Source organism: Danio rerio, chromosome 13, assembly GCF_049306965.1.
Source record: "Danio rerio strain Tuebingen ecotype United States chromosome 13, GRCz12tu, whole genome shotgun sequence".
Taxonomy (NCBI): domain Eukaryota; kingdom Metazoa; phylum Chordata; class Actinopteri; order Cypriniformes; family Danionidae; genus Danio; species Danio rerio.
Genome location: NC_133188.1, coordinates 35,130,233 through 35,156,720, shown reverse-complemented (window position 1 = coordinate 35,156,720; position 26,488 = coordinate 35,130,233). Strand labels below are relative to the sequence as shown.

The 26,488-nt window shown below is 33.3% G+C and overlaps 1 protein-coding gene across 1 annotated transcript in view; it reads right to left on the bottom strand.

The window, feature by feature from the left end:
- Positions 1–235: 235 nt before the first annotated feature.
- Positions 236–26,488, bottom strand: part of prkcha (protein kinase C, eta, a) — a 32,199-nt gene continuing 5,946 nt past the window's right edge. The window contains 13 exon segments of the mRNA NM_001123056.1: positions 236–1,574; positions 1,654–1,800; positions 5,087–5,275; positions 8,267–8,405; positions 10,624–10,778; positions 15,511–15,684; positions 16,284–16,424; positions 19,275–19,408; positions 19,509–19,638; positions 20,092–20,174; positions 20,282–20,316; positions 21,589–21,742; positions 23,128–23,191. Of these exon segments, the coding sequence (NP_001116528.1) occupies positions 1,332–1,574; positions 1,654–1,800; positions 5,087–5,275; positions 8,267–8,405; positions 10,624–10,778; positions 15,511–15,684; positions 16,284–16,424; positions 19,275–19,408; positions 19,509–19,638; positions 20,092–20,174; positions 20,282–20,316; positions 21,589–21,742; positions 23,128–23,191 (1,788 nt within the window). The 3' untranslated portion in view covers positions 236–1,331.

Genomic DNA, 26,488 nt, shown 5'->3' with positions numbered 1-26,488 from the left:
TATTTTTATTTATTTTTTGTTACTATAAAATAATATTCATAAAAAATAAAGAAAATTACCAAATATGTTTAAATATCACCAACATTGGTAAATTGTCATAAAACAAAAGCCATGGCAAAAATCCAATTCAGTTTAATCCAATCAATTGACATGGCTGTTCTTTAGAGGTTTCTGGTGCTGTCAATAGGCAAGTGTGGCATCAAGATCAGACATAAAAACAAACAAGGTGTTTTATGATTGAAAGTTAATCATGTTTAATACTGTAAAGCTGCTTGCTTCAAACCATTAAAGTGCTAAATAAATAAACATGAGTTGACTTTGAGTGCCTTAGAGCTGAGGGATTAACATATGTTAATGGCCGTTTTCTGCTGTAATTATATAAGTATTTAGAGGGAAATACAGAGCACATATCTTCATATTAATCTAAATGGTATTTTACTTTTCATCCAGAAACGAAGAACTGAGAGTACATTAAGGCCCATAATAAGTAATTGTCTAAGTTCAATCTATTTGATGAGCTTACTTCAGAATAGTGAATCTACTGCACAAACAGTAATAGATGGGAACTGTGTGCCAAATATGCACTGACATGAAAGCATCAGCCAAGAGAGATCTCGCTCTGCTCAGACTTGGAAGAGCCACATAAACAACATTAAATAATAATGAAGATGAGGAAAAAGAGTCGCTGGCCTCAATATAAAGAATTGAAACTGGTCACCGTCTCACCTGAGTGTGTTGCCCTTTAACCCCTGCAAATGACAGAGGGGAAGCGGCTTCTGATGGAGTCACAGACAGAAAAGGTCTAAACGTGAAAAACTCAATACTGCAACCTTTATCAACAATAAAACACATCCAGACATGCTGGAATTGAATAATGGGTGAAATCCTGACCTAAAATGTAATACCACACTAACAGACAAAAAGTCAGACAAATGTACAGGAAAATGTCTTTACAAAACTAGAGTTCCTATTAAAAACACAGGTGCATTCCAACTTTTGAGTTGTGTTCTATGACAACAGAACTATTCTGACAAAATTAGCAATGCTTCTGCATGATGTTTGTCTGTGCTAGGCACAGAAAGTGAAGAGCGTTCAAATCAAGTTTCCTAAACACTGTTAGATAATTTAGACACTAAGCTGACCAGTTCATCCATAGATCAGTTTCAATGTAAACTGGTCTCCCCCAGGATTGGGTGTCTTGCGACACATTTGACACAAAGAGAATCCCCTGCTGTGTTAAAACACAAGTGTAGGGCAAAAGAAAGCTAGACCACTGAAATGCAGTTTTGAACTGGCTTAGATGCAAAGACTGCTCACACAAGTGCACGCTGTCACAATCCATTTGGTCCAACGAAATCACAGAATTCTCCTGAGGTCCATTCTTTCTTGACATCACTTGTTTCTTCAGCTCTTTGGAAATCGGAAACCATTTTTAAGAGTTCAGAAGAGGTAAAGGAGAAGCCCCTGAAGTCATCCTGACTGATGGATGGGAGGATGGACTCATCGATGGGTGTAAGTGTAGGATCCTCTTGGGTGAAGTCTGGATCAAAGTTATTCACATCTTCTGCAGTTTTCTGCAGAATTTTGGGTTTTCAGATAAACTTACATCAAAATAAACTGAATATTCATATGCTTTTTAAATATTCTACTCACAATTCTGGGCTTGAAAGGTGGTTCAAGCGCTCGTTGGTCAAGTTTGTCCCAGTCGATGTCGGTAAAGAATGGATGACCGGTTACAGCAGTCTCTCCACCCTCTGTAGCTACACAACCCAGGCGTCGGGATGGATTCTTTGTCAGAAACTGAGCAAAAGTAAAACCAAACAAACCATGAACATAATTCCATCAAGCATTTTAAAAGGCTAGTTCACCCACAACCAAAACTGGATTTTATTTTACTCTATCAGGGCATCCGAAATAAAGTTGACTTTTTCAGTATAACAATGAAGACGTTTTTAACATTATTTCCTTTAACCCACAAGCATAGCAAATGGTTCTGAGTGAGTTCACAGCAGGATGGAGCTTCCTGTCACACATTAGCGAATGTTATTTGTTTACAACCTTTTTCTATAGGTAACATCATTCAATTAAGTATTTCTGAAAACAATACAGCACAAACATCCTTTTCATTATGCACCGTTCTGTTATATAAGAAGCTTATTTTTTCTTCATAATGTTTTGTCAGGAGGCATGGGTATTAAGTTCATTTCATAAGTCTCAAACTCAATTTCTGGAGGGCCGCAGCTCTGCACAGTTTTTCTCCAACCCCAATCAAACACAGCTGATCCAAATGATCAAGGTGTTTAAGAATACTATAGACTATTAAGCAGGTGTGAGTTGGAGCTGAACTATGCAGAGCTGTGGCCGTCCAGGAATTGCGTTTAGACCATTGCTTTGTATTGTCTTTATCTGTATTTTTTTTACTGTAAAAGTGCTGGTAACCATTTCATGACAGGTATAGCTAAAAATCTGCTTTAATGTTATACTGAAGAAGCCACCAGCATACATCTTGGATGGTCTAATGGTGAGTAAATTACAACGGAAAAAAACAAACAATTTTTTTGTAAACTATCCCTTTAAATATAAAATGAATGCCTATCTATTGTATCAGTTACTCGGTCTGAGTAATATGTGCTCTCAGATACTGTATAATCAAATCAAATTCAATACAATCTAATTAACTCCTGTCCTTCTTCTGCAGCCGCCTAAAACCCAAACATTCACATGTACACACACACTCACTGCTCTCTTTCTCACTTTCTCTCTGTAAATCTGACACCATTAGGAAGCACAGCTGGGTACCAAACCTCATCGACTCGTTGTTCAGAAAGATCACTCAGTTTTTCAGAGCAAATCAATATTGAAAAATTAAAACCAAGGGTGGTATTAACATTAGTTTGAAGCTATAGACAATATTTCCATTCTGTAATATTTTTACAACTTAATTTTTATATTTAAAATATATGGTAACACTATAATAATTACACAATATTAATAATTAGTTAGGCATCAGCAAATAGTTATTGATTATCTGTTAAGTATTAACTCAATATTAATAGTCGATAGTAAGCAGCTGGAAAATACAGCCACAAATGCTGTGTTCTTGACTCATAAGCACATGTACAATGTGCTTAATGAATGTATTTTCATAATTTCTCTAAGTATTACAGTATTTACAAACTAGTTATTTAATAATAGTTGGTGCTGTTTTAAGATCATTCAGAATGCATAAGTAAATGATTAATAAACTCTTCAAATTAATACATCTTATTATTCAGGCATGTACTAATAGTTAATTTGCATATTACTAAATGCTTTATTGAGTCAACTTCATCCAGTTTTGTGACCTAATCTAAAGTTAGTACTATTTATGCTTGATAAATCCTGTATGAATGACAATTAAAGGCTCAGTTATATTCTAAACTGCAAAAAATAAAATAAATGACTTCATTCATTACTATAAATTTGAAGATACACAACTGTAAACTGTATTAAATGAAAAATAAATCTTTGCAATCTTAACTAAAATGAAGTTACTGTACAGTTTATACTTCACTAAATTACTTTGAAATATATCATAATATATTGTTAAATTATTATATTGTTGTTTATTTATCTAATTTCATTTAATTGGTATTATTTCTAATTGTATTTTAACACTCCTGTGTTTCGGCAATGTTTAAAGTTTACAGTCATTTTATTTTTTAGATGAGATTGCAAACATTTATTGTTCATTTGATACTGAGCCTTTAATTGCCATCTATAAGGGATTTACAAAGCATAAATTATCCTCCATTAGATTAGGTCACCAAACTGGATGACGTTGAGTTAAATATTATTAACATGCATGGTAACCATTACTACAGTATATGCCTGAATAATAAAATGCATAAATGGTGATTTAAATAGTGTATTAATCATTTACTAAATCATTTTGAATGATTCTAAAAGCCACCAACTACTCTTAAATACAAATAGTTTGTAAATAATGCAATACTGAATTTAGTAATGAACAATTAATAAGCAACAAAGTATGAAAATACAATTATTAAGCACATTATAAATGCGCTTCTGTCAAGAAGAGCATTTGTATCAGCAGTAATAAACTGCTTACTAACGTCTATTAACTATTTGCTTATGTTTAACAAATGCTTCATAGAGTGTAATTATAAAGTGTTACTGATGCCTCCATTCAAACAGCAAATTTCATTTTCTTTACTACTTGTTATAGCACCAAATATACATTAATAAACATCTCAGGTCTCATGTAATCACCAATCAATGCTTAATCAATAAAACAGATTGTAAACATTGTCACGTACAGTAGCATTACACTTCTGTCATTCAGTATCCATAGCTGTATCCATGGCTGTTGCATTATGGTAAATAATTAACATCTTAGGCGGTGATTGGTCAAAACTGTGATGCATTTATCCAATTAGCTTATCTACTTTTTCTTATATTGGTTTATATACACTTCTGGGTCGTCTGCATCAGATAAAACCACAGCAGTGCCAAAGGACTGAGGTCTGCCTTTCCATATATAGACTGCTTTTCAGCCACTCTATTGATCTATTCTTTGTAGGCCAATGTCATGCTGGATGACCCAGGTTTGAGTATTTTTCATCTCAGGCAAGTATCTTGACACTCTGCGGTAGAATTACTTGATTCAACAGGAGAATTTATTGGCCCTTTAATAATTTCACACTGCTCTGAGGGGGAAAATCCTTCCCATTATTACTCTTCCACATCGAAAGCAAATACTAAAGAGAATCTGAGAGTTGGGGGTTGTGCATGTGTGTGTGTGTACATTTGATGTGAAGCGCTTTATTTTTAGCTGCAGTCATGTGATAGCAGTGGATTGTGGATCGGGGCTAAATATAGTTATGTAAGAGGAGGAAAGCACATGAGAGACAGAAAGAGATCAGATGGGAGGTGTTTACTGTTTACTGATGTTCACTGTTGCATGAACTATGTTTTAGTTCACACCATATGCCTCCCACCAATCAGGACATATAAAAGCAGCCGTTGCTCTGTTCAAGCCAATTCATGTCTGTGTGACTTCAGGGCTCGTAAGTGAACAGCCTACCCCTTTCAGTATGTCGACAGCGTTTGTGCTGAGCCAGGATGCGTAGATGATCTCTTCCGTCAGGATGGACTCAAAAAGGTCATCCTCGTTCTCTGCCTCGAAGGGGGCGTGGCCTGAGAGCATCTCATAGAGCAGCACACCGAGAGCCCACCAATCAACCGACGGCCCGTACAGTAATTCCTGGAGAATCTGCAGGGCATATACAACAACATTTATTACACTGAGGAAATCCTGCCTTGTGTTTCTCTCTCTCTCTCTCTCTCTCTCTCTCACACTCACACACACACACACACACACACACACACACACACACACACACACACACACACACACACACACACACACACACACACACACACACACACACACACTTTGATCACACCAAAGAGCATCTCCTTACTTCATTATATAGTATTGTATTGCATATTTTGCAGGACATTAAACAAATTTTTTGCTTTAATTTTGTTGTAACTAATTAGTATTTTTGCATTTTCTATATAATATAATATAATATAATATAATATAATATAATATAATATAATATAATATAATATAATATAATATTCAAAGCTTTATATTAACACCGCCTATCCACAAAATGCGGCTAGATTTCAGCTGTGGCGGGTTAGACAGACACCTCCTTTGGCCACTTTGGCTGGTTGGAAATCATTTTTAAATTGTAGTTTTCTTAAAAGCAAGGTTTGACAATAAGCATGGCCTAATATTTGTGCAAATGTGATCTTAGAATCGAGAAGCAGCACGACAGACAAAAATAACTGTGTTCGCGCAAGCAAAACAGCAAAAAGAAAGGTAAATACTGAACCAGTGGATGATCACTCATGCGCACAGGTGATGTGATACGTGCGACTGTTAAATAGCGTGCACGCTCCCGTTTACTTGCGCAAAGCAACATTGCCCAAAGGAAGTGCAACTGGTACAATCGGTACCCTTTGAAATAGACTGGGAAAAAGAGCAATGATCGTGCACCCACACTCCTGCTGCTTTCAAGAGCTCAAGATTTACAAAAAAAAACACATTCCTTTCTAAGAAGCAGCAGTCACTGCTTTGATTTCAATTATTCTTTGAACAGATTATTAACAAGCCTATATTAACCGTGTGCGTGAACATCCTTTCATGATTAAACACGATATGTTTCACCTGCTTTTTTTTTTTTTTGCTCACAGTTATTTTTGTTAATATGATTAAATTATTGTTTTACAATAACATTGCTTTAATGGGAGATAACTCCCCGTTTATGTGTAGTTAACTGGTGATTTGGGACTTTAAGCCAGGACAAATTACTGTGCATATTTTAGATACATGACAATTTATTTTTTTAAATGTAATGTTTTTTTAAAGAAAAGTTTAGTTGAATTAAAAAGTGAACCTGTGGAACTATATTTTCCTTGTTTTTACACAAAAATTGTGGCTGAGAAATAGTTATTTGGTGTGGTCAGAGATAAATTTGGTAAATCCTTAGTTTTGAGCCCTGAAAAGTCATGTGAAATTAAAACTAATTGCATAGCGACAACCCATTTCCTCATGCACACTGAGCAAGCTAATACACAATACACAAAAATAGTTGAATGAGGAACATCTAAATCAAGTAATTTTTGCATAAAAAGTCAAATTTATGCATAAAAAATATATTTCCCAACAAGAAAAGTGTGTCTAGTGAAAATTGTGAGGGGCTAGTAATGTTGAAAATCTATTAGCCACAGTGGATGGTGATCTAAAAAAGTTAATGTCAAGCCCTGATAATCATATCATACCATATCATGTTATTAATTTTTCTTTGGATTAGCCCCGTATTTATCTGGGGTCACCACATCGAAATTAACCGCTAACAATTACAGCATATGGCCTTCCAGCCACAACCCAGTACTGGGAAACACCCATCCACACTCACATTCACACATTACAGCCATTTTGTTGTATATTATATTATATGATATTACATTACATTACATTACATTACATTACATTACATTACATTAAATTATATTATATTATATTATATTATATTATATTATATTATATTATATTATATTATATTATATTATATTATATTACTCATTCATTCATTCTTGTCGGCTTAGCCCCTTTATTAATCCGGGGTCGCCACAGCGGAATGAACTGCCAACTATATTATATTATATTATATTATATTATATTATATTATATTATATTATATTATATTATATTATATTATATTATATTATATTATCTCCTTTTTTCGTTTATCTACTATTTAAGTAATAATAGTTAATAATAAATTATTTTTCAGATTTTTTTTTATTTTAAAATGCTTATTTAATGGACTTGTTACATATTGTATTTACTTATTAAGTAGTACTCTGTAGTTTGCATGTTAAATGTGGAATTAAATTGCTTCAAGGACATCATAAAATAAAGCATAACCAAAAACTGTTTTTTCAGTTACACACCTTACTTTGCCTTATTCCCTTCTTTATCAGGAGACACACTAAAGTGTAAAACTGCCAATTACTCTGAAACAGATTTTACTGGTGAATGTGCTTCCTGCCACAACAAAGTGCAATGATAGATGCAACCCCCAATGCTGCAAAACACCCACACTCTCCAATTAACACACACTCACACATATGATCAATATACACTACCGGTCAAGAGTTTGAAGTCAGTAAGATTTTTGAATGTTTTATTATTATTATTATTATTATTATTATTATTATTATTATTACTACTACTACTACTACTACTACTACTATTATAGTTATAATTTGATTTAAATTAAATTATAATTAAGAGTTATAATTTCATTTGAAACTACATACAATAACTAATAAATAAATATTGAATAAATAAGCATTTAACAATTTACATTATTTACATTGAACAAATGCCACCTTGATGAAAAAAAAAACAAAAACAAAAAAACGACCCCAAACTTTTGACCGGTAGTTTATGTATAATTCATAAACATTGTAGCATCAAAACAGATCTATTAGTGTGTTATAGGTAGAAGCAAATCATTTTACTGAATGTGAACAGCTCTAAGCTGAATGCTCAATTTGGCACCTCGTCCTTCATCTCTATACAGTGTGAAAACAGCCTAACACGTGATTGTTCTAGATGTCTGTGATGCATAAATTGCATAATTCGTGTGCACTTCAGAACATGGTGGAGCGTTTGATTCACCTCTGGTGCAATGTAATCTGGGGTTCCACAGAAGGTTCCAGTCACAATACCGTCAAACATCCCTTCCTTACACATGCCGAAATCAGCCAGTTTACAATGACCATCCTTATCCAGCAAAACATTATCCAGCTTTAGATCCCTGAAGTAATAGACATATACAAAAAACAATATGAATACAGAACATAAGAGCAGCATGTGCGAGGGAGAAAGATATTATGTTAATGACTTTCTTTTTCTGTAAATCACTACTGCATAAAAAACCTCTTCTTGTTGTTGTAATCTTTCTATAAGAAAAATTACAAATGGCACTGCATGCCAAAGTAGTTGCTCACCTCACACACACACCAACACACATTTAATCGAAGCCTTGCTTATACTTAGTCATAAATTTTTTGTACTTCCACAGCATCTGCATGAGCGCTGATATTGTGCCATTTGTCCATTTATAGAATTGATGCAAGCTCATATTTTGCTTCCTGTTTCTGTGCTGTTGCTGTTTCCGAGTCAAAGCAGAGCTACGACACAGCTTTAAGGGTCTGTGCACTTAAAGCTTTGTAAACATGGAAACGGTGACGTTTAGCTTCATAGTGTTAATAAACCTCAGAGGACGCAGAAGTAGAAGTGGCAATTAAAAAAGAAAGAGGAAGGAAGACACCTGAGAATTCAAAGAAAATACACTTATAGGGAGAGATCAAGCGAGAAACTGAATTTCTGAGATAATTTGCTCCCCTCATGCTGCTCCAAACACATTTGACTTTCCTGTCACTGAGCACAAACATAGAAAGAGAATTGATGCATATCAAGGACAGAGATAGTCCTAGAGCATCCATCTAAACGTTAAGTTTTAGGTTTAAGTGAAGAATATCAAGCATGTTTCAGTGTCTCAAATACGATTCGAATGAAAAGAATAATAAACATTTTTGGGTGTTAGTATCAATACGTTAGTTATTACTTGCCCTTTACTCATAGTAAAACCTATTTGACTTTCTTTTGTTAAACACAAAAGATATTTTGAAGCAAGCAGGAAACCATTTAAGGGTCACAAAACACCAAAACACATTTTTTGAGCTGATGACAGCCATATATGTGTCCCATGCTGCTAAAAACACTATTAGGACACATATATTTCACTAAACAGTAAAAATTGGTTGTTTTTTCGTTATTTCAAGCAAATTACTATAGCAGATAATGGTTACATGTTATTTTAAGCTTTCTCTAAAATTCCTTTTTTGTGTTCAACAGAAAAAGAAAATTATAAAGGTTTAAAACCACATGAGGAAAAGTAATTAGTGAGTAGATTTTCATTTTTGGTTGAAATATTTGTTTAAAACTGTATACAAGTTAGTGTGCTCAAAAACATTGACAAAACTCTGATTTTGAACATTTAAATATGTTGATTCTAGATTCCACTAATAAGAATCAACTTTTCAAGACATCACAGAGCAGTTCAACATTTAATAAGATGTTTTGAACATTCAAGCGCTCTCTAGTATTTGTTTTGTGTAAGTGTTCAAGCTGAAGTTGATCAAATATTCATATGCAACCAACCGTTATTTAGGCATGGGACGATAACTGTTTTAAGGTATAGCGTGGTTAGGAAAAGTCAAGGTTTTAAAACCACCAAAATATTCTGTTACAGTATATCATTCGTACAATTCTTTTTCCAGTTTTGTTTTAAGATTTTTAGGACAATAGTATTTCCTGCTGATGCTGTTTTTTTTTTTATTGTAATGAAATATGTGTTTCTAAAACTAATGAAGACAGCAAAAGTCAATGATTCATTTGAATGATTTAGCCTGACATGTTTACTGCTCCAATATATTATACATTTTTCTCAAAATAAAATATATCATGTTCAAAGAGGAAAAAAATAAATATAAAAATTATATATTTTAATCACAAAATCGTAAAACTGTGTTTTTTTTATCCAAGGTTATCATACTGTCAGAATTATTATTATTATTAGAATTAAAAATAAAATTAGAATTATATTATCATAAAAATGCATACAAAAAATCCAAATAGTAGCCGACACAGTGTTCATCTTAAGTTTATTATTTTAAAAAAATGCAGGAATGAGCCTCCCAAATTTCTGGATACTGAAACATACTGTCCTGTATTTGAAGCTGATAAAACTAATCATTGCTAATATAGACTGCAGCAGCTAGAATGAATAAAATAAACAAAACACAAACAAACTGGCTAGTTTTAAAAAGTGGAGAATCTTCTCTATAAATCCCATCTCCTCTTTTTGTTTCAGCTGAAATGAAGTCCCACACAGAACAGCTGCACATTACAAGGCACTTTAGGTCATGGCACCTTAATTTTTGTTTGGAGTGCATTTGTGCGTAACTAACCTGTATACAATCCCCTTGCTGTGGAGGAATATGAGCGCAGATGTGATCTCCGCTGTGTAAAATCTGGCTCGGTTCTCCTCAAACTTTCTGGATTTCTGAATATGAAACATCAGATCTCCTCCATTCACAAACTCCATTACGAAAAACAAACGCTCCTGTGAAAAGATTAGGAAATTAAGATGCAGATTTACTCATCAGCAAAAATTTAATTAAACCTACAACACAATAAGGAAATTCACCTCTTTACAAGAAAAATCAAGTAGTTGATGGTTAACCTTGCAAGCCATGACCATTAGAAGATTCATGGGAGAAAGATATCATAAATACTGGAGAAAGAAGACCGCAGGAAACATGGGATTATGGAATTGAGAGGTTTGGAGGGTAATCTAAAACGAAGAGCATCATAAGTTTGAAATGACAGAACTAAGTCTCTGCTTGAGTTCAGCTCTGCCTATACATCAAACTGAAAGACCGCACACTGAGAGACCACCCGCAGCCACTTTTCTGACCATGATGCATGCTGCACAGAAAACACTTGTGAAATGCAATCATTTTTTAGTTCTTCAAATAATCAGAAGTGTAAGGCTTTGGAAGTTGTCTCCCCTGAGAGGTATGGATTTGTGGAGTAACTGCTTTTTTTTATAAATGACATCAGTTTGTCATAGAAGAATATTTTACTTCGACCATCAAAAAGGAGTCATTCTGTGCATGGAGCAGAAGGCCTGTATGTTTAAAAGTCTTATCTGGTTATTGCAAAACATATTTTTTATATTAATTTAATTACAATTTTCTATGCCATTAATGCAATAAAGTAAAGTAAAAAGTTAATCAAGCAGTATTGGCATTAAATTATTGATATTAAAGGGCACCTATGATGAAATCATCTTTTTGAAGCTGTTTGGACAGAACTGTGTGCAGTTACAGTGTGTCCACAGTCATATTGGGGTGATATAAAGACAATAAGCCTCTTCTTTTTTTTTTTTTTTTAATATCCTGATGTTAAAATAGGATCCAAATCCCTCCCATTTTGAGGCCCACTGCAACATGATGTAGGAGTAACTGTTTCTTTGCCCACTGAATTGAATGACAGCCGCTTATTAACATGTCTCTGAAGTAATGCGTCTAATCATATCAACAAAACAAAATGTGTGCATAGCAACTGGGATTAAAAGATCTGTTCGGCTCTCTGTGATCATAAATCATCATCAAATGTGACCAAGAATGAGTTTTACAAGTTTAAAAGTTTTTAAATCGGTGCATATTTGTAATGAATTACAGCGATTTTATTGTATTTACTTTATAACCACAGGTGCATGTCAGTACAATTATAAAAGAAGATGCCGGTTTGTGGACGTTAAATCAGGTTTTTTTTGTACATTAATATAACTTGTATCCTGTCACATTTGATGTGCAAAAACAGTGCAAAGTTAAATGCGCGCACTGTCTGTGTGTGACTCATCATTGCAGAAAGGCTTGAATTAACTCCACAACAAATACATCAAATAATAATTGGGAAAGTTCTTACTGTAGTATTTCTCACAATTGTTACTTGAGATCTGCTTCCTTTATGTCTGTCACTGTGCTGCTTATCTGACGCAGCTAAGGCGGAGATTGAGGCACACTCTGACAGCCATGTGGGAACAGTGGGTGGGGAAAACTAGCATTAAAGACACAGGCAACAAGAACTGCTACATAGTGTTAAGAGCAGAAAAGTCCAGTATTCTGAACGGTATGATAAATAATCTGATAGGTGTTTTGAGCTGAATCTTTACTGACACATTCTGGAGACACAAAGGACTTATTTTAAATTTGGAAAAAGGGGTCAAATAGGTGCCCTTTAAAGACAAAAACAATGTGACATGATAAATTGAATTTACTCATTATAATTAAAAATACAGCTAAATTGTAAAAATCCTATTATTAGACAAAACTATAAAGATAATTTTAATGTGTTATACTATATAATAGTATTTTGACAATGTGGATACTTTACAAAGATAATTTATGTAATATATGCATTATTTAGAGTTGAAATAATAATATTGTTTTTATTAATATTCTAAATCAGTTTTATATTATATAATTTTTATATACATTTCGTATTTTTGTCTTTTTTTAACCTCTTAAAGTCAAGTGCTATTTTAGGCTTTCCGCCTGGATTTTGCCAACCCAGAAACTAAAGATTCCCAAATCCACATGCAGAGGTGTAAATGCAAAAGTTTGATATCATTTTAAAGAAAACCCTTTGAATTTTCATAAAACATTATTGAAAGGGATTAAAATATTTGTATATGTTGTCGGTTTATGTAATAAACCTCTCCAAAAAAGAGGTGCTTTTTTATTTGTAAACTCAAATTTGAAAGTGTACCTTTTAGGTTCTGTGTGGTCTAGATTGCTTTAAATAATTTTGTTGGTGCCTGAACATGTCAGTAATCATTGAAAAAAAAGAAAAATGTCTTGATCATAATCTATGCAAAAGTTATTATATTCCAACTGATGAGAGAACGGAACCACTTATGGGGGTATTGGGCCGGTACGGACCTTTAAAATTTAAAGAATGTAAAAGTAAATGTCACGGACCCAGTCCTGGGTACACATAGATTTAAAAAATTCACACAATTACATTTTGTACAGCTTTTATCATTTTAATATTTCAATACAATATTATTTTAATAACTTATATATTATTTCAATTAACATTTAAATTTGATTTCAAATAATATTTTTGTTTTACAGTTTTAGTTTTGCATTATCTTTGTACATTGTGTAAAATTAAATAAAAAAATTGTGAAATTGCATGAATTTTTTATTGTATGAATAATTGTTAAAATTCAATGACAAAAATGTAATCTCAAAACTTTAACACTACTTGCATGCAACAGATCTCATTAATGTTGTTTAGATTAAAAAATAAAATAAAATAAAACAGCTAAAAGCAAGTTTAGCCGTCTATGCTCATGAAAAAACGCTAGTGCTATTAATGCATTATAGGCAGCAATTTGTTTCCATACTAATCTATGATCCATTTCAAATTCACCCTACCCTAAATGACCCATAAAATCCTAAGTGTGGTTGGCTTATTTTCATCAATCCACTGTTTACATCTTGCCTAAATAAGCAGCTCTTCGCCAGAAGAGGTGAAGAGGACCAGATAAGGACCAAACAAACGGCTCGGCACATCCACTAATGACCAAATCCATCACATTAACAAACACAGACACGCACATTCACTGCGCAACAGCCCCACACACCGCAGGCCTGCTGAGATCATCGATTTTGACCACCACATTGCGGCCTATCTGACGTCGCGTGGCCCCAGAGGGTCATGGATGTGCTTTGTATGTCGCTCACGTGTAGAGCTTTAAGAGATTGATTGTGTGTGTCAGGCCTGTAAAGAAGGCCGGTTCATAAATTGCTTTCTCATTACATACGCACTTTACACACGGCAGCGAGACCTTGAGGATGTTCCCCCACATCCATGTTCATGCGGATCTGCAGTAATAAATCCTCAGAGATCATCAAGTTAGATCTGAAATCATTGTGAAGTCAGAGTCTCTAAATCCTTTTGCAATCTGTGTGTGTGTGGGTTTTTTTTAAAGCCTTGCATGCACAGTCATTACATTCGGTAGTTCTCAATATTTGCCAAGATGAGTAAAAACTACAATGGCTCTTCATTCTTTTCTACTTTATTCTATAAATCCTTTTTTTGCTCTTATTTGTGTACAAAATATGAATATTATCTTTAATTTAAAAAAAAAAGAATATTACATTTCTTTTAAAAAAATAAGAACGATACATATTCTTGCTTACCTGGCGATTCAGCATACTTCTATTGACCTTATTTGTAAGTTGCTTTGGATAAAAGCAATTAAAGTGAGCATTGAATGAGCACTGAATAATTGAAAATCCAATGTTACAGTCCCATTTCACATGTAAATACTATGTAGTTATCATTACATAAACTGGGTAATATCCAGGCAAATCTACCCCTAAAGATAATCCTAACCCACTTCATATTACCCAGTATGTTATTAGGCAATTATATGGCTAAGTACATATACTGTAAGATAAAATGCAACCTTTAATTTATTACTGAATGCAACCATGTGTGTCTCAGTGGAGCCTGTGTAATTGTGAACGCTTTAAATCTGTTAAGGGATTCTGTGTTGACCTCTGACTTGAGCTATTCTGTGGGCTTCAGGCAAACACGCAAGCAGATTATAGTGGACGTCCAACTTCTCGCAACACGCACAGAGGGAAATTACAAACAGAGAAAATGTAAAGCCGAATGCAGCCTGGATTGAAACATATTTATGAAGCCTGAGATGCTAAACTCGCTACTGCCCTCTGCTTGTGATGTGACGATAGCAAGGTCTCACATACAACATAATATACAGTATATATACACATCCAAAACTGTCTTTTCAACCAAAAAAATGTTGTGGGTTAAACACACAAAAAGGGATTATCATGATTATTTTGTTTCAGCTATAGTTTTTTGTTTTTTTTTTAACTCTTGAATTGTTGGTAACTGTTGTCTTTATCATTATGTTTGATTTTATGAATCACAATGGACCACACTATCTTCTACAGATAAAACATGGTTGGCCTGAGGGGGAGTAAACTAACAGCAAATTAATATTCTTCATAAACTATCCCTTTGACCAAAGTCAATATGGCATGTTCTTCATATTTTAATTGTTTAAATAAGCTAATGTCTTTAACAGCAAATATAGTGCAAATCTACTGGGAATTGTTTATTTATTCATTTGAATATTAGTTTTTCACTATGTTAGCTTTCTAAGTCATGAGTAGCTTTTAAAATCAATATATTTGTAAAGACCCAATTATCTGGTTTATCCGTGTGTGTGTGTCTCTCTCTCTCACCGGTGTCTGGAAGCAGCAGTAGAGCTGGGTGAGGTAAGGATGAGTGGAAGCGAGAGATAACACTCGTTTTTCTGTCATAGTGCACTCCACATCATCATCCTGCAGTATGATGTCTTTCTTCAGGATTTTTACTGCAAACACCTGATCTGACCCGTTCAGCCGGACCAACATCACCTATTTACATAAAGCACAACAGACACATTAAATGCATGTTAAGCATATTTGCTTTGGTTGTTAAAGGTCAGATTCTCTTTTTTCACACAAAATTTTAGCATAATATTTTAAAATAACAATGCACAGCCAACTAAGACACTGTTTAGAACTCATTTTTAATGCAAGGACCTATATACATAAAAATTATATATATATACATCAATTAATCAAGTTAGTAGAATTGCAATATCATATTATACTGTATTATGTTGCTATGATATGTTATGCTTTGTTATGTAAAGCTAAATTATTCACTTAAGTTTCAATTTACTATGATCTTTTATGTAAAGCTGCTTTGACATAATCTACACTGTAAAAGCGCTATACAAATAAAGGTGAATTGAATTAAATTGAATTTTATTCAAGTGGGTGATTGAAACATGCATTTTTTTATAGGATATAATATTCACAGTTGAATAATATAGAACAAAAACATGGTGTGATCCTGATTCCCTGAGGAATATGATGAATCACCTGTGCTTGATGACTTCTTCACTGTTAGTTTTGATGAATGTGTCTGCTAAAGGATTAATGGAAAAGCTATATTCTTGAACACAGACCTTGCCAAAGCTGCCTTTTCCCAACACCTGCAACAATGTGAAGTTGGAGATTCCCAGTTTCAGACACTGCTCTTTTTTAGACTGCCCTCGTTCTCCTCTAACACTCAGTGTCCGGGACTGAGCGTCCAAACCTGCAAGACCCTGAGAAATGAAAAAAGGTGAATTATATATTATATATCTATATCTAATACTTGGTTCTAATTTGCCTCACTTAGTATTTTTTACCCAAAATGTTCAGCACCTGAACAAGCATAAAGTCCCATTAAAGAGTTACAGTGCTCAGCATATATAAGTACACTACTTACAAATCTTTCATTTAAATTCATATTTTTAATAGAAGGCTATACAATACCATATTTGCATATATTTGCACATACATTAGATTAGACAGTACTGAAGGCAAATCTGGAGCTTACCTAACAAAATAACTTATGATAAAGGTCCAAAAACTAGTACACCCAAATTTATGTTATAGAAAAAATAAAATATTTTTTAAAGAGGAAAAATCAAGAAACAAAAAAAATGAAATATTTAGTTGAAATTTTGTAGATTGTAATTTTTTTGCAATATTTTTTTTAATTTAATTGTATTATTTCTCAATTTCTAAATATGTTGGGTGATTAAATTAATTAATTTATTTTCTTTTCAACTTAGTCCCTTGACTAAATTATTATTGTAAAAAAATCTGTTTAATAAATCTGTTTTGTTTAAATGCACCAAAATTGCCTATATTCACTGAGAAATGGATGAAAATATAAATTTTCAAAATGGGGTGTACTCAATTATGCTGAGCACTGTAAGTTCTGTGAATGATTTACTGACAATTTGCAGACAAATTTTCCACTACAGCACATTTGTTTGTTCAGTCATTGCCACATCAGTAATGTATTGTTATTTTATGGCATGATCAACATATATAAAAACATTACATGATAAAAACAACTTCATATTTTAATTAAATATGATACACAAAGAAATATATAAATAGATATAAATAAATACAATTTACAGAAAATCTATATTAAAAGTTAAATATGATTTTTTTAATTCAATATTTGATAAATAACTTAAAATTCTGGTAACACTTTGAAATGATGGTTCAGTAGTTAATGTTAGTTTATGTATTTACTAGCATTAACAAACAAATAGTAATACATTTATTACTGTAATTATTCCTATTTGTTAACATTAGTTAATGTTATTTAAGTTAAACAATGTTCGTTTATGTTAACTCACTGTGCATCCGCTGATGTTAACAGGCACAACTTTGGATTTGAAAAATGCATTAGCTATAATTAATAAATCCTTTACAAGATTATTCATACTTAAATAAATACATTACCTAACATAAACTAATGGACCTTTATTCTAAAGTTTTACCAACATTCTTTCTGTTGATACCTTTTTTTAAAACATCCATCAAGTGTTTTCACTATAATAATCTTGTCTAATACTACTTAAACTTTCACATTCTAATAAAACGTTTAATGGTGAAAGCAGCTTGACAGTAATTACATGTTAGTGGTGCTTCATTATATTCAATAAACACAAACTAGTCAACCTAGAGTGATCCATTCGGGATCAGGTATAAACAGTCTGTTCATGCTCGGTCCTAAAAATAAAATATTTCATATATATTCGGGTTGATTTCTTGTAGCCAATGCAGCACGTAAAGCAGCACTAATTAGTTTGAAAACAAAGAGTGTATAATATACTGTATAAACAGCGCCAAGGAAATTATGTTAAGACATGCCTTTCTGACTACCATAAATCACACTCGATGACTTCAATACTCTTCCCCACAAATTGTGTCAAAAAGTGTCTCAAATAACTATGTGTGCTTATCCATAATGCATTTAGAAAATACTAGTGTTTTTACATAAAAATGAGAGTTGATGCCGCCCCAATCTTTTGATACTATTTATTCTCTCGACATTTTAGTGCTACTTCCCTTAATCTCTATGTTTACTTCCTAAAGTTTTGCTTGACATCAGCCATGTGAAAGCTATGTCAATCATGCACATTAAACTAAGGAAGATTTAACCCATTATTGCCTGCTCTACCGAATGGTTGACCATATTTGAATGTTTTAAATAATGACTGTTAAAGAAATTTAAAGATTTATATTATAAATATGTTATATGTTATGTTATGTTATGTTATAAATAATGGTTTACACTACACAGCAAAATCAAACACACATCCTGTTGCACTACTACACTCGATTTTGGTTTTATTGTAAAAATATATATTTTAGAAAGCGTGTTAAATGAGAATTTGAAATATTTTATGGCATACTTAAGAAAATAAAGATAATTTTGTATTCAAATATGTTTTATTTATATTTTTTTCTTTTCAAATAAATTGGTCTTACACTTCATATTTTTTCTGATATTCATAGTATATGTATTAATTCGGTAACACTTTACAATAAGGTTCATTAGTTAATGCATTTACTAACATGAACTAATCATGAACAACACATGTACAGCATTTATTAAACATAACTAAACATTTACTAATGAATTATCAACATCCAAGTCCATGCTTGTTAACATTAGTTAATGCACCATAAGTTAACATGAACTAACGATGAACTACTGTATTTTCATTAACTAACGTTAACTAACATGAACAAATACAGTAGTAGATGTATTGTTCATTGTTTGTTCATGTAAATAAATGCATTAATTAACATTAACTAATGAACCTTATTGTAAAGTGTGGCCAATAATTCTGGTACTTTTACCATACACCGACATATCTACCATTTGGTAGAGGTTGATATTTTAGAAATTTAAGAAATGCAATCCAATTTTTTTCTTTGTGAGGCAGTTAAAGAGTTAAACAGATCATATATATATATATATATATATATATATATATATATATATATATATATATATATATATATATATATATATATATATATATATATATATTTATATACACTACACTTTCTAAAAGACTGTCCACATGTTATTAACGTACCACTGAGTTGCGTTTGGTCAGTCCTCCAGGCTGAAGGCCCATTTCTGCCAGTTTATTTGCCAGTTCAACATTGTTGATTCCACAGTTTGGTGCGACATTTCCTTTACAGCGTATATGGACATTCATTTTACAAACTACAGGCATAAAAAAGCAGAACACATGAAATAAGCATCACAAAACAGCTTGAATATGAACAATAAATATATTTATAGTGACAGAAAGAGAGAAGAGTACTTTTGCAGTGCAATCCTTGACGTACGATGCCCCACAGCAAAGAGCCGCAGTGGTCACAGAAGGTGGGAACTTTATAATTGTGGATGCTGAACTTGTGGGGAACGTTTATACTGAAACCCTGAGTTGTACTCTATAAAAATAATAATAATAATAATAATAATAATAATTACAAATGTATATAAAAAGAAATTAGTTAACTGACTAACTGGTTATATGTATTTATTAGATCACAGCCAGAGGTTATTTTACAAGCATATGATACAATAATTGTGCATCTGTGTTTCTGTTATTCTACAGGCAAAAGGCACTTCTAAAAATGTTTACAGATATTGGATATAATCAGGGGTGTCCAAACTTAGTTCTAGAGGGCAGGTGTCCTGCATATTTTATTTCCAACTGCAATTAAACACACATGGAACAGCCAATTAAGCTCTTTCTAGGTATACTAGCAACTTCAAAGAAGGTGTGGTAAAGGAAGTTGAAGCTAAACTATGTAAGACGCTGGCCTTCCAGGACCGAGTTTGTACACCCCTGGATATGATAAAAACATCGTGTGAAAATAGTGCAAGTAAGTTTGTGTTACCTGCTCCTTGGCAGGTTTTTTCATGCGTGGACAAACCGTGACCACAAGCTGATGGCATCGCTTGTGCACAACACAGGTGCAAACTAACCCATATGCAAACACACACAAAACACACAAACAGAGCTGATGCATTAAAACCAATTTAAAAAAAAATTTAATTCAGTAAAAGAGAGACAAAGTGTCTGCTTACCTTGACATTGGTAGCCCTGTTTTCCAAAAACACCCCTGGAATAAAAAAAAAACACAAAAAAAAAAAATCACATAAAAGGTTGTGCATTTAAAACAAATCCCCTACATAAGGCACTCTTATATAGTAAACTTTTTTATGCAATGTGCAAATTATATATTATGAATAAAAAAAGGCTGAATAGTTTGTTCTGATGTTTTCATTTATTTGCAGTTCTTTTATAAAGGAATGAAATCTACCTGACATTACACAGTGACTCAAATATTACAAATAACTCATCTGCAGGAATCTGCAACTACAGTTTGTTTTTGAAAAAGAAATAGCCATTATTCATAACATTACATGCATCACTTCATGTGCTTTATCAGTCAAACCACTGTAAACACCCAAAATCTTCACCAGCGCTGCAGTGTCTCTCTCCATGCAGCCACTTTCTCTGCGTTCTACACCTCAAATAACAAACTCACAAAAGATATGTGAACGTTTCATATTACTTAAATATGCTTATAACTCCAATATATGTGAAGACACTTGTCAGATTTTATTTTAGAGAGCTGGCATGAGGTTCAGCTGTGTGCTCTGTGTCATTTTATGTCTCATTTTTGCTTAAACTGATACGGCTAACAGCTACTCCGACTCACAGCATTTACACAGCACAAAAGCACATGCTTGTAGGAATGTAATGCTTTTCCTGGTGACATGGAGCTGATCCACAAATCACAGCAATTTTTTTTAGCTGACCAATCAGAGCCGCTTGAGGGCAGCCCTTTCGGAGAAACTAGGAAATATGTTAGTCGTTTTTATGTTAGCTGAGTAGCAGTGAATAATCAAAGTAAGACATATGGAACAATAATGCGATTTTTCTACAGGTGAAGCATGAGCACACATTGCTTTGCATGTTATAAACACAACCAAGCCTTACAAAATACACTCAGGACCACCCTTTTAATGTTACAAATGTTGTATGTTATACTGCCTGAATGCTTTACACTCTCTTGAAATGACTTTAAAACACATGCAAGTGATAAAGTTTTACTCTGTTATGGTTATACTTTGCAACGAAATCTCATGTATTCTCAATTGTTGATCAAATATAATCAAGCAAATCCTGCGATGCGACTATTGAGGACATACATTGCAATATCGATGCTGAAACAATATATTGTACAGCCCTAATATGAGTATGTATTTTTTGTTGTTGTTGATCATGGACTCATGATTATATCTTATGCATTTTTTCCACACACTTTTAGTCATGTTTTTATTTTCATGTAAAAAAGATGTGCATGAATGTGTTAAAAGTGCATTACCATATGAACTCTTTGCAGTGGAAACAGAATGTTGGTTGCTTTAAGAAAGTTGACATGAATTTGTGCCCGTTGACTTGGTGAATTTTTCTTCTGACTGCCTGTTGCCGTTTTCGATTAAACTCTTTGTAGGGGCGCGCGTTTCCTCCAGCATCCTCTAAACACAGAGATACGGAACAAGCTTTATTATTTCATGATGCATGACCATTCAGCATGTAGGCATTTCCTGTAATACTATTTTGACGGTGAGGGGGAAGAGCGCTAGATCATGAGCCCCCGTTCACTGCTCTTATTGAGTCTTGTCAATTCTTTGCAGGCTAAACCACAGGCCTTTAAAATAAGCTAGTTTCACAACCCTAGTGTTGGGGGTGTGAGATTCACACATAGAAACACTTCATGTCAAAGATGATCGGAGAGATGACTGTGTGAAGCTGGTTTTGTGCATCATAGTGGACCACTAACAAATGTTGGCATGTCTGGTAGTCTAGCATTTAATTAACTATTATCTCGACAGCAAAATAGGAATCCATTTTCTTCCATGACGACCTGGACAAAGAAATATTTTTGTTGAGATTTTGGTTATTAATTAGCCATGAATCAGATGATTTGGGTTTTTGATATGGCTAATAAGATATGATATGCCTTCTGTTCAAACAAAGCTAAACTGGCCACACTTTACAATAGGGTTTCATTAGTTAATGTATTTACTAACATAAACTAATACTGAAACTAATAATACTTGTACAACATTTATTATTTATAGATCAACATTTACTAATGCATTAGTAAAATCCAAATTCAAGCTTACTTTTATTAGTTTGATCTTATTTTGACTTTATTTCCATTAACTACCATGAGCAAATGTGAATGTATACTGTAATACATGCATTCTACATTGTTTGTTTATGTAAGTAAATACATTGACTGACATTAACTAATACAACCTTATTGTAAAGTGTCACGACCACAAGCGATCTAACCACTACATAATGCTGGAAAACATTCACATTTATACCACAATCCTGCCTCATAATGAACTATAGATCCAGTCATGCAACACACACAAACACACCTGCTCCAAGTCTCCACTGATTAGACACAGCTGTAGCTGCTCACGGACGGATTCACGGACTATATAGACAACACACACACACATACATTGTTGCTGAGTCTTGTATCCTGTGAGCGAACATTACAACGTGTTTTCCCTTGCCTTGTTTTCCATGTTTGACCTTGCTTTGTTTTGTTTTTCTACACTGTCCGCTGCCTGCCTTCTGACCATCTGCCTTTTATTTTTCGACTACGACTCTGGATTGGCTATCTGTTTGTTACTGTATTGACCACTGCTTGCCTGACCATCCTGATTAATAAAGACCTGCATAAGGATCCTCACTCCGTTGTCAAGCGTCACATTACATAAAGTGTTACCGCTAAACTGATGGTCATATCTTTGCTTTAAAAATAACACTTCACAAAAGACAAATTTGTGCCTAAAGACATTTAAAAAAAGGAAAGCTACAAGAAATTAAAGGAGGAACTTACCATCAATAAATGAGCCTGTGAGAGTAACCAGGATGTAAACCTTACCCTCAGGTTCAAGATCAACCTGCATCACAAAAACAAAAATGGACAAAAATGTATTTATTTCATTAGGTCTTACCTTATATATATATATATATATATATATATATATATATATATATATATATATATATATTACCTAATATAATAAATTTTAATATGTTATATGTTTCAATGACTTTGAAATAATACAACTGTATGATATTATATGTACAGACAAATAAAGAAGTTAAAGTGTGTTATTTACGCTTAGATTCTTTAAAGTGACTTTTCTCAATATTCATTGGCGATTGGTTTGTGACAGATCTGATGTGTTGTGCCTGCATTTAATGAGCAAGTATGGAGTTTCTATAGCATTCAGGGTTGTAGATTAGCAGAATAACCAAGTTACTCGCTTAAAATACATAATAAGAGTAATTGTATTTCATTTTAATAATAACATTTCAGATGAATAGTAATTCAAGTCAAAGTCAGCTTTATTGTCAATTCAACCAAATGTACAGGACATACAGAGAATTGAAATTGCGTCACTCTCAGGTGCCTAACATATAATATTAATACAAAAAGTCGAATTTTAAAAACAAATTACAATAAATAAAATTACACACAATAAAAAAATATATACAAGTAAAAAAAAATAAAAACTGTAAACAATAGTTTCAGCGATAGTTTCAACAATAACAATAATTATGAATAACACATTAAAACACATTTTAAATTCATTCATTTATTTTCCTTCGGCTTAGTCTCAATCAGAGACACAGAGAAATGAATCGGAAACTACTCCAGGATATGTTTTATGCAGGGGATGCCCTTCCAGCCGCAATACAGAACTGGCAACACCCATACACTATATCATTCACACACACTCATACGCCACAGCCAATTTAAATTCAATTCACCTATACTGCATGTCTTTGGATTGTGAGGGGAACCGAAGCACCCGGAAGAAACCCATGTAAACACAGGGAGAACATGCAAACTCCACACAGAAATCCCAACTGGCCCAGCCGGGACTCAAGCCATAGACCTTCCTCCTGTGAGGTGCAGTGCTAACCACTGAGCCATCATGCCGCCCCCACATTTTAAATTGCCAATGTGATTACTTTGAATTTTAATGTCAAATGTAATTCAAACAACGATGAACTGTACTGTAACTTGCCATTTATTCTGATTCTATCTCTTTTAAAAGCATGCATGCTGTTCAGTTCACACGCTGCAGATGGGCTGATTAGCAAGGAAAGTAAAAAAACACTTAAAAATTCAATTTTAAATTGCATTTTAAATTGCAATGTTGTTTACAATAACCATTATATTAGGAATACCAGAGACGTCAGTGGCATCCAAATAATAGTATTCCAACAATTTACAAATAAATTCTCACAAAATTATTTTGTGATCAACAGAAGCAAGAAAATCATACAGGTTTAGATCTAGAGTAGGGCGAGCACATGGGGAGACAATTATCAATTTTGTGTAAACTATTAAACCGACAACAAAAAGCTGAATTTGGTGTCACATTATCACATGCATCACAATGCATCTGAACTTAAAAAAAGTTGTGCTTTAGCACATCACAAAAACAGCAAGCCTGTGACCAGCTAGACAGTATTGTCAATATCAGCAGGTATCAGTAGTTTAGGTTCAAAAACGGAAACTAAATCTACAGTATGACTATATAGAAGTCGCAAACAAACCCTTGCTTTGCATTTTAAATTTATGAATGAAGATGACTGTTCTATTTCATGAAGCTCATGTTGTTATGAAATAGATATGCTAAATTGAAGAGTCAAACAAAGTTCTCTCAGGAAAAAAAAACACACTGCAAAAACAAAGATTGCCAGACAGTGAGCTTGATGTGGTGAGGGCCTTAATGTATGCTAATGCTACTGCTGCATAACCAAGCATACAAAAAAGACAGGAATAAAAAACAGATCCTGAACTGTGCTGGAGGACTAACCAATAATGAACCTTGTTAAATATAATTAAATGTTAAACAAGCTGCAGAAACAAATCACATTGCAATGTAGCAATGATGTGACTGTTTGCAGACTGCATGTCTGTACCATGTTATGTACCCTCTTTTATGTAAGAAATACAGAAGATATAAGTTTATATATTTCAGCGCGTTTTTATGATTTGACTATAATTGAACCTAGATTAATCTAATTTTCCAGATTTGTAATGCCAATCTTTTTTTAATTTTCATATTCAGGTAAACAAGCATGCACTGAAACCAATGACACATTCAACCAATCAGACAAATACTGTTTTGTTGTTCAAAAACACCTTTGGATCATTGAAAATGTCAGGCAGAACTGAAATATTAGAGCTAGACTTCAATTCATTGTAGAGGGGAAATGAGAAGAGTTTTACAAAAAGACAAACACAGAAATGGAAAAAGAGAGGAGGTAAATGGGGCTGTTTCTAGGCCTGTGGTAAGCTCTAATTTGTAGAAAACCAATTTTGTGGGCGTGTGAAGACCTGCTTATGATATAGAACTAAACATGTCAAATCCACTTTCATCTATATAAAAATGAATTAATTTTATATCTTATTTAAATGAGATCTTATGCCATTTATACAGCATTTCTACAGCATTTCTCCTTTTTTCACATTTTTTTAATCTGTAAAAGTAGCTTGCTTTATTAACTTCCAAGTGAGATCACTTGAATATTTTTTTTCACCAGAGACATACTTCCTTTTATTTGGTCAGAACTGAAAATAGAAATATATACTGCCTCTAACACAGAAAGTGAATCTTCAATGCAGCTTCCATTTTATAAACACTTTTGATGCTATATTCACTGACATGAAAAACAGCATAACAGAAACTGCTGGATTCCTAGAGGCAGTTACCATGTTGTGAAACGTATACACACAGTGTGTGTTTGTGTGTGTGTGTGTGTGTGTGGTGTTGTGAACTGCAAGTTTCTCTACATACCATCTGTCCCAAAAGCCTGAGGCTCAACAGAGACACAAGTACACACACACTCACAGAATAAGCGAAACTTGGCAGAGATCGCCCACAGCCTAGACAGGATGAAAGTGGAGTATCATTCATTAGCGGTTATGTGACCTGCAGCTGCAGAAGCAATAAAAATGAGAATGTATCTCTGAGGTCAACTGATAAACACGACTGTTTACATATTTGGGGTCGTTAAAAAAAAGTCTCTTCTGCCAACCAAGATTGCAATTTCAAGGAAAAATATACTAATATTTTGACAATATATATACAATTTCAAATATTTGATTTTTAAACATATTTTGAATAGCAATATAGTTTGCATCATTATTTTTGTATTCTTACTGAACTCAAAGT